The 13419-nt window shown below is 34.5% G+C and overlaps 2 protein-coding genes across 7 annotated transcripts; one reads left to right on the forward strand and one right to left on the reverse strand.

Moving 5' to 3' along the window:
* Positions 1 to 181: 181 nt before the first annotated feature.
* Positions 182 to 2362, reverse strand: LOC106753332 (iron-sulfur cluster assembly protein 1). The gene is made up of 3 exons (XM_014635134.2): positions 2034 to 2362; positions 1877 to 1931; positions 182 to 654 (listed from the first exon to the last, which is right to left on the reverse strand). Exons 1-3 carry the CDS (start codon positions 2314 to 2316, stop codon positions 492 to 494), a joined length of 501 nt encoding a protein of 166 aa, XP_014490620.1. The 5' UTR covers positions 2317 to 2362; the 3' UTR covers positions 182 to 491.
* A 3162-nt stretch (positions 2363 to 5524) lies between these two features.
* LOC106753276 (boron transporter 1) lies at positions 5525 to 11316 on the forward strand. Of its 6 annotated transcripts, none has more exons than XM_022777472.1 (12): positions 5530 to 5751; positions 5848 to 6711; positions 7273 to 7638; positions 7730 to 7868; positions 8003 to 8174; positions 8396 to 8562; positions 8695 to 8868; positions 8999 to 9094; positions 9459 to 9596; positions 9676 to 9998; positions 10242 to 10512; positions 10826 to 11316. In XM_022777472.1, the coding sequence occupies exons 2-12, from the start codon at positions 6608 to 6610 to the stop codon at positions 10982 to 10984; spliced, it is 2109 nt and encodes a 702-aa protein (XP_022633193.1). In that variant the 5' UTR covers positions 5530 to 5751; positions 5848 to 6607; the 3' UTR covers positions 10985 to 11316. The 6 variants fall into 6 exon arrangements, with proteins under 6 accessions (XP_022633195.1, XP_022633193.1, XP_022633192.1 ...); XM_022777473.1 differs by having other exon boundaries at positions 5535 to 6711; positions 7273 to 7355; positions 7446 to 7638; XM_014635069.2 differs by having other exon boundaries at positions 5539 to 6711; positions 7273 to 7355; positions 7446 to 7638; positions 9679 to 9998.
* The last annotated feature ends 2103 nt before the right edge of the window (positions 11317 to 13419 follow it).

Below are 13419 nucleotides of genomic sequence, written 5' to 3' on the forward strand. Positions count from 1 at the left end.
TAAATTTTCATTTGTCTACAATGAAAAAAAGAAAAGAAAGATTCTGCCATGCATGGAAGGACAATTCCACATCCTCATGTGATGCGGCTCTTGTGATTAGCACGCCTCTACTCTTGAGCACATATATTAATTTTCAGATAAAATCTAATTACAAATTCACCAAAAAAAAGTAGACAACACATGCATCTCAATGAATTCGATTTATGAAAATATCACGCTATTGGCTTAATTGTATTGAGGAACTTCCAAAAATTCCGACATGCTTTATTGTAAGCGTACACAGTTAATAATTGAACTACTGAATACATACCGAGCAGATAACAAATCATAACCGGGGTATCAAATATTTACTTCACATAATGTGAATAGTCGCTGGCTGAATAACTTCCACAAAATGTCTTGAGTTAAGGTGTATTCTTCGTTTGGTAACTGATTAACAGAATTACACAAACAAACAAACGGTTGTCGTCATCAACATTGTGTACACGAAATCATGCAGTGGCCGCCGCCGTCTCTTCTGTTGCAGCCTCTCCGCTAGCAGTTGCCTTAGCACGCTTAGCTTCATAATCCTTAACAGCCGCTTTAATGGCATCTTCAGCAAGCATGCTGCAGTGGAGCTTAACTGGTGGAAGTGAAAGATGCTTTGCAATCTCACTGCAGGACATCGACTATTTGTCAGTTCAAGATCTCATAACAGGCCAGAGCCATCAATCATGAAGCAGAACCGAAGCTATGATCCAAATTACAATAAGTGTATCTAATACAATATGCACATGGCATGATCATTCTAGAAATATATAATATACTATATCTTTTAGCCAAGAGTTTAAGAGGTTCTCCAGGTTAGAGCATTCAGTAATATTCTGTTGTCTTATACTGGAACTAGAGCTCCTTAATAATAATTGGTCATTTCTTTTAAAATTCCAGTTAAGTTTCTTTGATTAGGAGTCTATAATCCTTATTTTCGTTTGCTTCTTTAATTGATTGATTTTTTTAATTATGTTGATTTAATTATACCTAAAAATAGTAATTCTTAAAGGGCTTTGAAGATTCAGTCATTAAAGGATCTTGATAATAGTCTAGGTTCAGTCTTTAATTAACATTTAGAAAACGAATAAGGGTTTGTTGATCATAGGAGTTCTAGGGTTGATCTACTGATTTTTGAATGACTGTCATCTGCAAGGAATTTGCATTTTCAGTTGTATAGTGGTCATTAACGAGGTTGGTAGAGAATTGCGATTCTGCAAATCCAAATTAAATATGTATTTCTTGGATATTACTAAACAAAATAAAAATTATAAATCATTTTCATAAAACACTCCTTATAATCTGCAGATACGAACAACATTAATCTCATTTCTTTGTAGAAATAAACCCTAACGAGGACAAAAACTATTTTTCATTCATCAAGGAACAAGGTTCTATGTTTCTATATAGTATTGGATTTTCACAACTTTTTTAAAGTTAGATACTTCACATACCTATAAATATACCAGTGAAGTATCCATGATTATCGGTATTCAATACGAATCATATGTGAATATGTGAAGTAAATTGAAGTTTACTGGTTCTTCACGAACTATCCGGCAAGACTAAATTCCTAAAGGCAGTACATAACAAAGAACAAACAGACATTAAAGTACAGCACATTTCCATCACTAACCATTCACTCCACAAAAGATTCTTCTTTCATTCAAAAAGGCAAGCTGTTCTATAGCCTTACACAGAAAATTAGCACAGCATAGCAAATATATATATATATATATATATATGTGTGTGTGTGTGTGTATTTCTACTCCATCCAGTGTTTTCCAATGCATATATAAGATAGGGCTGATATATTACGCAAAACTGCAGATATAGTATTTACACTTACGTATTTTTTATGGACAGAACTTCCTCCATTTGCTTTCCCTTCACCCACTCAGTAGCTGAAAATAAGATAGATACATCAGAAAAGTGGTAAATGAGGATAGGACAGAATAGAATGAATTGAGTCAAAAACAGAGAGCAAGGTTTGTGTTTGTGATTACCGACGGAGGAAGAAGCAATGGCAGAGCCACACCCAAAAGTCTTGAATCGCGCATCGACGATTTTTCCGGTTTTGTCGTCGACCTTAATCTGGAGCTTCATGACATCACCGCAAGCCGGTGCCCCCACCAAACCCGTCCCAACGCTTGGGTCGTTCTTGTCGAAAGATCCAACATTCCGGGGATTGTCATAATGATCCACAACCCTCTCGTGGTACAACCGCGCCGAAACCCTAACGCCCAACGATGTCGTTCCTAAAACCCTCTTTGCGCCCACTCTCAGCATCTTGATTTTCCCTTCCACCCTACACCAGAGAGAAAGCCAAGAAAATGGGAAAATATTAATAATAATTCGCTTTTTATTTTTTTTAAGTAAATTAATTAAAAGTAGGGGGTTACTCCCTGTACCTCTCCAATTCTAACCCCCACCCCCCATTCCATTTTTAAGATTTGTTTTATTAGTTTACTTTTTATATTAATTTTCAGATATTTTAATAATGGAATTTATATGTTTTGATGTATTATTTTTAAATATATTTTTAACGTATAAATGGGAGAGTGAGAGTTGCAGAGAGCGTTTGGAGGAGGAGCGTTTCAAAAGCTTTGGTGGGGGTGGGGGTGGGAATACGAAGGAGAGGAATTTGAGTCTGTGTGTTTTGACTGAGGCAGACTGTAAAAGAGTAGGTTAACTTTAGTAAATAGGTGTAAAACGGTAAAAATAAAAAAAAACATAAAGATTAATTTTGTATTTAAAAAAAAAATCCAAAAAAATTGGGGGGTGGGGGTTGGAATTGGGGAGGTACAGGGAGTAACTCCCTTAAAAGTATCAATGGGGATGTGGACTAGGAAGCCGGTTTTGCAAGGCATTTACTTTCTACACCCCATAATTTTAATATATATTTTATTCTGGTGTAAAATGGTCGTATCATACTTTATACGGGTGCAGTAAGAAATATCCTCTTCCGTAATGGGCCTGATGGTATAGACTATGCATTCAACAACATAATTTGAAAAACAGACAAGTGAATTTATGGATGAAACTTGAGATAGAGATAACGACACCGGCCGACAAAATTCCATTTTGTATATACAATTTGTTTGTAAAATGTCTACATAAGTACAAAAACAATAATGTTCCAGGTTCAGCTGGAAAATCATCATCCAAAGTTTCTCCTGAAAAAGACGAATTATGAATGATTAACTAATACTATGATTGTAAGATTCGTTGAATTATAATTAACGAATCTTAGAAATTGTATTCCTTAAAATGGTCCTCCACACCACTTTGTCTTATCCAAATTTTGGATGAGTGGATGAACAAGCAAAGCAAAAAATGCATCCTTACATGTATTTTTTGTTCTTTTTAATGACAACATTAAATAATCCTACTCTCTCACCCTGTCAGAAAATCCTTCATTTTAAACTTCAAAATAAACAGCATTGTTATTTTTATGAATTAATTAACATTGCTTTAAATTTAATAACGAATCTCTATATATTTAACACCACTAATCCCTTTTCTCAAACTATGTTCTAAGAAATAATAGGAATTAAAAATTTGTTAGCTTGATTCACTCAAACCCGAATATTATAATATACCAAAAACAATGAAAACATTTTGCAATTGACTCCATTAATAACAGTTTCCCCACAGATGTTTCCTTTTTATTAAAAAACAAGTATATTTACAACAACTTGTGTTAAATTTAATTTTAAATATTCGGAAAAAACACTGTTGACATTCTTGATGTGTGCACTATCATTGTCAAATCCAGTAATTATATATTCTTTATACCAAGAAGATCAACAAAAGCATTAAGTATTTTGGGAATGAGGGTATTAAGTATTTGTGGTGATCGCACCTAACTTACATTATTTTCAAAAGTCACTTCTATCACCTCTACTTGCTCTTGCCACTACACACAAGCATGTGTTTTGAAACACATGATACTATGTAAGAGATTTTGAGATCTTCAGTCCAAGGATTTTTATATTAGTAATGAATCATGTTAGGTATTTCTTCAATTAGTAGAAAAAAATGTGGTCAACTTTATGGCTTCGAATTTGGGCAAAAGAGGGGAATTGAATCGCATGCCTCCAATTTTCTCACTACAATTTAACTATTCACTTTGGTTTTTAAGTATTTATGCTGTAAATTATCTATCAATGAAACTTAATAAATAAATCTTTTAAGAAATCTCTTCATTCATATTGTTAGTGGAAGAATTTGAACCACAACCTGACCTATTCTCTTTTTCAACTTTATCACTATGTCATCTTATAACTCTCTTTAGTTTTTTGAAATACTTGTCTCAATTTTATGTAATTTTTAATTTTTTATCCAAAGAATTTCAAATTTTCTAAATAAACGAATTACTCTCTTAACCTCGTACAAATACAACATAAAAGTAATCCCACATAGATTTTAAACTCTAAATTTGTGTACGGCAATATAAATATTTCTCTCTATTTGTCAATAAATAATCATATAAGGTCTGACTTTTATGAAAAATGAACACATTTATTATACTTCGCAATTTATAATTACGTGACAAATATAAAAGTTTTTTACATAATCTATAACTTCAAATTATTATTTTTTTCATTTCCTTTAATAATAATAATAATAATAATAATTAATTAGTTTCTTGAAAGCATAAAAAAGACCCCAGCCAATGAGATTAGTAAATTTTTTATTAGAGCTACAGTTTTTTTTTTTTTTTATTTAAGCTGAGTATATATTTTCTAGAAACTAACGCTTTCCAAAAGTAAAAAATATTTATATATGATAAAATTAACTCATCTTTAGAGTTTATTATTTTCATGAATCAGACTTAAGTTAAGATTTAAAAAATTATTGTTGTCCCTTTCACAAAAGAAGAAAATAAGAGAGAGAATTTGTTTCATTAAAGATAATTATTATGTTTGAAATGGAATGAAGTGAAATATTAAACTTACATTTCTAATAAAATATTGAATCTTAGATTCGACCACCATTGATAGAGTACGGATACCTAACGGGTTGCATTTTTTTAGCTGCTAATATAAAATATAAAATAAAAAATAAAATATTCCTTAAACATAGGACTCATAGTGGTTACTGACTGGGAATTGCTTTAAAAGTTACGAATATTTTAATTGAATTTAAAAAAAAAAATGTGTTTGGCAGGAGTTCTACACACTATAATGCGATGTGCGTTTGACAGATACGTATCTATTCGATTTGGGCTTTCCTTTTCAAAACACTGCTTTCTTACAGATTACCTAATTTTGGTGCCAATAACGTCTCAGTATCTCATCTATCTATGCATATGCATATTTAATTCTGTAATTTCAATTTTAGAACATAAAAACATTACTAATTCAATATAACACTGATTTTCTTACAGTGTTAGCATTAACTTGATTTGAATCTATACAAATAACTTAAAATATCTTCTTCATGTGTCTGTCCGTGTTTGCGTCACACTTCCATTTACGGTTTTTATTCCTGTCACTGCTCCTTCCACTGCAACTTTCATTCATGACTTACAACTATATATGCATGAGCTGCCTTCACACACATTCTCACATGTCACACAAAAATCTTCCAACTTCACTCACCGTTTTTCTGCTTCCTCGTTGCTCAGAAACTGTTCAGTTATAGCCATAGCGTGCAATCTTCATTAGTACCCTCACTTTAATGTAACTGCTGCAATCTTCTTTCTGTGAAAAGAAAAAAGTAATTTTTTTATGTGATAAGCGTTCGATTTCTCTTTCATTTAATGTCCAATTTCTCACAAGTCTTTTAAACAATTATTTCCCATCATGGTTTCAGTCATGGAATCTCGTTAATCTTTCCAGACAAACCCATCTGGTTCTAGCTTTTCATTTTCGACAACTCTGTTTGTCTTCTGTCATGTCCATTCTCTCAGACGTTTCTGAGCTGTAGCCAGTGCAGCTTGCAATGATGGGGTTCCGTTAATTTCTTTGGATTGTTCTCCAAGGCTAAATTTCAGTTTGAATGTGACTAACGTGAACTTCTGTTTAAGGTTCACGTTTGCTCTCGCAGAATGACGATTGCGTGGAAGGCTCATGTGGTAAGATAGTGAAAGAGATTTTGGTTCTTTAACTCATCGTGGTTATTGAACTCTGCTCTTCATATACAGCTTATGGAGAATGTTCACTTTTCTGTTACTCTCGAATTCAACTTGGATATGCTAACCGATTGTTTTTTATTCATTTACTAACTTAACTCATTCTTTGCTCACTCATAGCAATATACCGAAAACATTTTCATTGTCATTGCAAATGAGAATTCGTCATCTGAATTCGTTTATTCGTTTTCCGGCCTGGTGTGCTGCTACAAGCTACCGATGAACATCCATTATTGTCTTACTTTCCTATGTAGGAAGATTTAGATATGTAGGTTTTCCGTCTCCCTGCTCAAAGTCTGGTTATAGGCATTTCTTCTAAGCAACTTTAATCACCATTTGCCTCTAGAGTCCCTTGAAGTGACTCACTATCTTCCACTCAAATCTTCTGCTTCATTTCCTTCTTGCAAACTAAAACTCATATCTTCACATTCCAATACTTTCATGGAAGAAACATTTGTTCCGTTACGTGGGATAAAGAATGACCTCAAAGGAAGACTTGTGTGCTACAAACAAGATTGGACTAGTGGATTCCAAGCAGGCATCAGGTTCGTGGTATAAAGTTTTAGATTCTGATATTTCAATCTAATTATGGATAAATTTTTTCCATGAATAATGGTAGGAGAAGAAGATAATAGGAAGGAAACAATGAAATAAACCGCTTTTATAAATTAAAATTAGTTTACTTGTAAATTAGTTTTAAATTATGAGTTATTTATTTATTTATTTACCTTTCTACTTTCTTTTTCTCTGTGTCCAATTATGCAGAAATTATTTAACATGTCTAGCTGCATCAAGTTTGAAAACAAAATCACTCATTTCAAAATAAATAAATAAATAACGCATAGCTAATGCAAATGGAACAGATAATGGCTGGAATCCAAGTGTCAGTTCAATTGGGTTGAAATAAAAAAAGTAGAACAACACAGATGAAGATACATTAACCCATTGGATAGAGAGTAGTATCAATTTTTTATATGTGATTATTGATTCTATATCTTTCAAATCAACCTCCTCTTTTGATAAACCCAACACTACTTGCACAGTTAGCCTCATGAAACTTACAAGAAGATTTGTTAAACTTTTAATTTTGATGTTGTTTGATATAGGATCCTTGCCCCAACTACATATATATTTTTCGCTTCAGCAATTCCAGTGATCTCTTTCGGGGAGCAACTGGAGAGAAACACAGGTACAATTAAAACTTTTCTGGTTCAGTGTCCTTTCTGGAATTTTGGTGACCCTTTTCCTAAAAAAGTGCTTCATTGGTTATATTCTATAGATGGAACTCTAACTGCAGTGCAGACCCTTGCATCAACAGCACTCTGTGGCATTATCCATTCAATCTTAGGAGGGCAGCCCCTCCTCATACTTGGTGTAGCGGAGCCAACAGTTCTGATGTATACATTTTTGTATGACTTTGCAAAGGATAGAAAAGATTTGGGACACAAACTGTTCCTTCCTTGGACTGGATGGTATCTCTTGATTTCCTTGAGTGGTGAATTATTTATTGAAAGGAAAGCACTATTAATTTGAAGAAAAAATTCTCCACTTTTTTATTTTTAGGGTGTGTGTTTGGACTGCTGCGTTGCTCTTCTTGCTGGCTATTGTTGGTGCATGCTCCATAATCAACAGATTCACGCGCCTTGCAGGTGAACTATTTGGTCTGCTGATTGCAATGCTCTTCATGCAGCAGGCGATAAGGGTGAGTACACATACACCAACCATGAACAATTTTTGTTAAGTAACATGAAAATTTGATATTGGGATCCTTTATTTACAATTACCAAAATTAAAACTACTGTTTTGTAATAAAATCAGTAATCTCCTTCTTAAAAGGGACTTGTTGAAGAGTTCGGTGTGCCCCAGTCCCAGGGAGAAGGTACCAATCAGATTGCACTCCAATCTTCTTGGCTGTTCGGAAATGGAATGTTTGCTTTGGTTTTGTCATTTGGCCTTCTGTTTACTGCACTAAAAAGCCGTAAGGCTAGATCCTGGCGATACGGAGCAGGTAGTGGTTATGCTTCTGAATCCTGATGAAACGATTCTGTAGGGAATTTCATGCATTGCAAGATATGCTACAACTTTGATTGTGACATACTAATGTTCTGTTCTCAGGGCTATCTCATCGGTCTATTTCTATACTTTACATTGATTTAAAATTTCCTTAATGCTTTTTGCTGATTAGTTTTGGCTACAAGTTACTTTCTGATAAATAACATTGTGTTATAGGTTGGTTGCGGGGATTTGTGGCTGATTATGGAGTCCCACTAATGATTCTGGTGTGGACTGCTGTGTCTTATATGCCAACCAATAAGGTTCCAAGGGGAATCCCTAGGCGACTTTTCAGTCCAAATCCATGGTCTCCCGGTGCATACACAAATTGGACAGTAATTAAGGTCTCTGATTATTTAATGTGGATAATATTCTAAAACAGTAAATGATAGACAACGTCACTTTTAGGAAAGCTGAATTCTATATTTTTCCCTTGAAATGTGTAGTTCTTTGCTCATTTTTTCTTTTACTAGCAGGAAATGTTGAATGTCCCTCTCATCTATATTATTGGAGCATTTATACCAGCGACTATGATTGCCGTGCTTTATTACTTTGATCACAGTGTTGCTTCACAACTTGCCCAGCAAAAGGAGTTCAATCTAAGAAAACCCTCATCATATCATTATGACCTTCTCCTCTTGGGTTTCTTGGTATGTTATTTCTCTGAAATACTTCTGAAATTCATTTGCAGTATTAATGAATGTCAAATGACGGCTTTTTGTGTAGGTAGACATATAGCAAATATTTTCCTTTTGAAATCTTATTTAAGTTGTTTGCCAGACCATTTTGTGTGGGCTTATTGGAATCCCTCCGGCCAACGGTGTGATTCCTCAATCTCCTATGCATACTAAAAGCCTAGCTACTCTAAAACATCAGGTAATATAATTTTCTTACCTTCAATAATTATACAACTCAATTGTTAATAGTGAATTCCCTGCAAACTTCTTCATTTATTTTGGTGGACAAATAGTTTTCTCAGGCAGTTGACCACAATCTAACCATTTCATTACTTCATAGTTTTAGTAACTGTCTTGGATACTATCTAATGCATATTTCTAGTGAAAACTATATCAGTTTCATTCTGAAACTAAAACTGTTACCCTTTCATTACCTCCTCTTGTAGTATTTTTGTCTGTCATTGTTTCACTAATTTTTCTGTGTACTGACAAACTTGTATAGTCCATGTTGCTAACTTTTGCTTGTTTATGGCAACCATTGTTACTTGCTTTGTTTGGAACAGCTGTTGCGTAAAAAAATTGTATCTGCCGCACGGAAAAGCATGCAGAAAAATATGAACCTGAATCAGCTATACCAAAGTATGCAAGAAGCATATGATCAAATGCAGACTCCGTTAGCCCACCAAATACCACCTGCCTTGGTATATATAATCCTATCATTTCCTAACGATTTTAAATTTGTGATCTTTCTCACCTTTGTCCTATATTTTGTTATTCAAGCAGGGGCTAAAGGAGATGGAGGAATCCACCATCCAACTTGCTCAAAGTCATGGATACATTGACACCCCTGTTGATGAGGTTGTATTCGATGTGGATAAAGATGTTGATGACCTTTTACCTGTTGAAGTAAAAGAACAGCGCCTCAGCAATCTACTGCAGGCATTAATGGTTGCACTTTGTGTTGCTGCTATGCCTCTTTTGAAGAAGATACCAACTTCAGTGCTTTGGGGTTACTTTGCTTTCATGGCAATTGAAAGCTTGCCCGGAAATCAGTTTTGGGAGAGAATATTATATCTTTTCACTGCTCCAAGTCGTAGATACAAGTATATCTATGCTCAGTCAATTTTATCTTTTTCATGGTCCCAGGATTCATGGATATAAATAGTGTCAAAAATTTCATCCTGCATCAACTTCCTACTTTAAATTTAGTCCATAAGAAGCCTACATTCTTTGATTTTCCAGAATTTCACGACCAGTTTATTCATTTTTTTTTTTTTTGCTCAATTATTAAACGAAGTTATTGATCTTTTGGGAGTGCTTATTCCATTTTATTTTCTCTTTACTAGAGTGCTGGAGAAACACCATGCGGCCTTTATTGAGACCGTGCCTTTCAAAGCGGTGGCCATGTTTACATTATTCCAGACAGCTTACTTGCTTCTCTGCTTTGGTCTAACATGGATACCGATTGCCGGGGTCCTTTTCCCAATGTTAATCATGCTTCTTATCCCAGTACGTCAATATTTCCTTCCCAAGTTTTTTAAAGGAGCCCATCTTCAAGAATTGGATGCTGCAGCATATGAGGAAGCATCTGTTGTCAGTTTCAACTTGTCATTCGAAGTAGGTAGTTTCAACCCTCATCAAATTAGCATAAGAAGTCTTTCTCGAGCTACTTTCATTTATAATTGAGAATGAATAAGACATGCTCAATTCAATCCTTATAAATTATAATTAGGTTTATAAAAGGATTCATTTTCTTTTCCAAACATGATTTTTCTGATTAGAAAATGGCTTTCTCTGGACTTCTGATGGGTGGAGTACAAACTCAGCTTGCTTAGCTAGACCACAAAATATTCATACTGCATAACATGATATTACATACATGAATCTGTCGAAGATCTTGTTCATAGATTGATGCTTATATACCTCACAGGACTCAGGTAGTCAGACAGCAACAGTCAATATTAATAGTGAGGAAATCCTTGATGAAATTATTACAAGGAGTCGTGGGGAGATCGTAAGTCAGAAATCGAGGAATTCAACTCCAACATCATGTGGACATACTATTCCTGCTTGTGCAAATAACTCATAGGATTCATTGCCCTCGAGTAACTCAATTGAGAGGGGAAAGCCGCCAAGGATCAATCAAGATCATGAAGGAGATCAAGTTCAAGAGAAGTACTAATTCACAGCCACTGTTCTTGGACAAGACTCCAGAGGTTCACCTTCAAAGCTTTATTTGAAGGGTTTCCTTAAGTCCGTTGAAAATAGTTTTAAGTAGTGCACTAGGTCATGAGCTTGATTGATGTAATACAAGTTATCTTATAGATGTTTATCTTTGATTCTTCTTCCTTTCAATCTTTAACCATATTGACTTCATTATACCTTTATACAGAATGATCACGGGCATTTCGAGTTGATGGATAGATGGTGTTGAATCTGACTTTAAGTTTGCTTACGTGTAGTGTATATGGAAACTGCAAAGAAAAAAAAAACAAGGGGATTTTGAAACAAAGATCTGATGAATATTTATCTTACTCCTTGCTACTAAATAAAGCATCGTATGAATGTATGGTTAGTTCGCTGTGTATCATAGACCTTGCGTTCAACCTTCTTCGTTGCCAAATTTACTGCATATGTTCTGTGATATATGCAAGAATAATAATAGATTCACACGCTTTTTTTTACTTTAACATTCAAGTGCAGTGAATATTTTTTTTTTAACCAATCAAATTGCACCATTTTAAAAATTATTGACGTATTACCGTGTCAAATAAATGGATTTGACACCTCAACATATCAAAGTACCAGTTCTCTGTATGTAAACGGTTTAATCATAAATTTGGTCGTACTTGACACCAATTTTTGTTTACAATAGTTATGAGGGAGTTAAGTGTATTTTTCATGAAGGGACCAAAATGAAAAATAGTCATGTGCGGGTGTACCAGAATGGACGGAGAGAAAAAAAAATGAGGTGTGGTTCTTTCGAACGTAGGGCCTAATATGAAAAACAATTTCAACTATAGAGACTAAAAAAAAAAAGGTGTCAAGTGTATAGATAAACTTATAGTTAAACTTTCGTAAAACTATAAAGCCAAATTGCAGACAACATTTGATAGTGCGCTTCAAACAGTTTGCTTTTTTCTGTTTACCACTGGTGAAAAACAGGTTCATGTAGGGACTGTTGGTGCATAGTTTCAAACACTCATTAAATCAATTTTTTCATCGTAGTTACTTTAAAAAGAAATACAATGATTTTGATTTCTAAATGATATGTATACTAAATAAAGCTTGTTTCTTTAGATAATTAAGTGAAACCGAGACATACTTTTCTGTCCTTCTCATGTTAGAACTTGTTGCTTTAAAATCTTTTTTATACTTAAGCAAGTGATTTTGCATGATAATAATGATAATATTCAATAGAGAGTAAATATTGAGAATTAATTCAAAGTTCCTTACCTTTGCAGCTTAGCTTTCTATTTATAAGTTATTTCGTGGACCCTGTTATAAGTCTATCAAAACGATCTTACTTTTAATTTCGGTCTGTTACTTATTAACAACTTCCTTAACCTGTAATCAGTTATCAATATCTTTAATCATTTTGTTATTAGTTTATTAACTTGTTTTATTTGCTCAATCCATTGGCCCAATAACAATATCTTGAGTGCTGGCCCAATTATGGCCTAACCTAATATCTTTGAACACTTGCCCAACATTTAACCTGCTTGACCGTCGATAGAAGGAACAGACCGAACAACTACAAATGTTAATCGTTCGGCCTATCCTCTATACCATACATATGCCTCCAATTCCGAGTTAATCATAGTTAATTATAGGACTTATGATAAGCCTAAGTGACGGACCCCAATCGAGACATGGTACCGTAACCGCTGAAAAATATTAGGGAGGTTGTGTTCAATGCGCCTTAAGTCTTCATTCCTCTTTGTACCAAGAGGCAGACTCTAGGAGTTCACTTTAAACGTTCTCTAGGTCGAAGAAACTCGGGTGAGAGTTCACGAAGAACGTTCCTCACTGAGCGGTTGATACTAGGAGTTCATTGAGAACGTTCCCTGGGTTTCTTGGACAAGAGTGAGAGTTCACTAAGAACTTCCTCATAGCTCAAGTTAGGACCATGAGTTCTTGGAGAACGTTCCCTGGGTTTTGTGGACGAGAGTGACAGTTCGCTGAGAACTTTTATCACAATTCGGTTTGAACCAGGAGTTTTTTGGAGAATGTTCCCTGGTGGACGAGAGCGACAGTTCGTTGAGAACTTTATCACCACTCGGTTTTGGAATAGGAGTTCACGGAGAACATTCCTGAGAGCGAAAACTCGTTGAGAACTTTTATCACAGCTCAATTTTGGACTAGGAGTTCACGAAAAACATTCCATAGAGGACGGGAGTGATAGTTCATTGAGAACTTTTATCACTGCCCAGTTTTGGACTAAGAGTTCACAAAGAACATTCCCTAGTGGACGAGAGTGATAGTTCGTTGAGAACTTTTATCACAACTCTGTTTGGACTAGGA

This window comes from Vigna radiata, unplaced genomic scaffold (genome assembly GCF_000741045.1).
Source record: "Vigna radiata var. radiata cultivar VC1973A unplaced genomic scaffold, Vradiata_ver6 scaffold_223, whole genome shotgun sequence".
Lineage (NCBI taxonomy): Eukaryota > Viridiplantae > Streptophyta > Magnoliopsida > Fabales > Fabaceae > Vigna > Vigna radiata.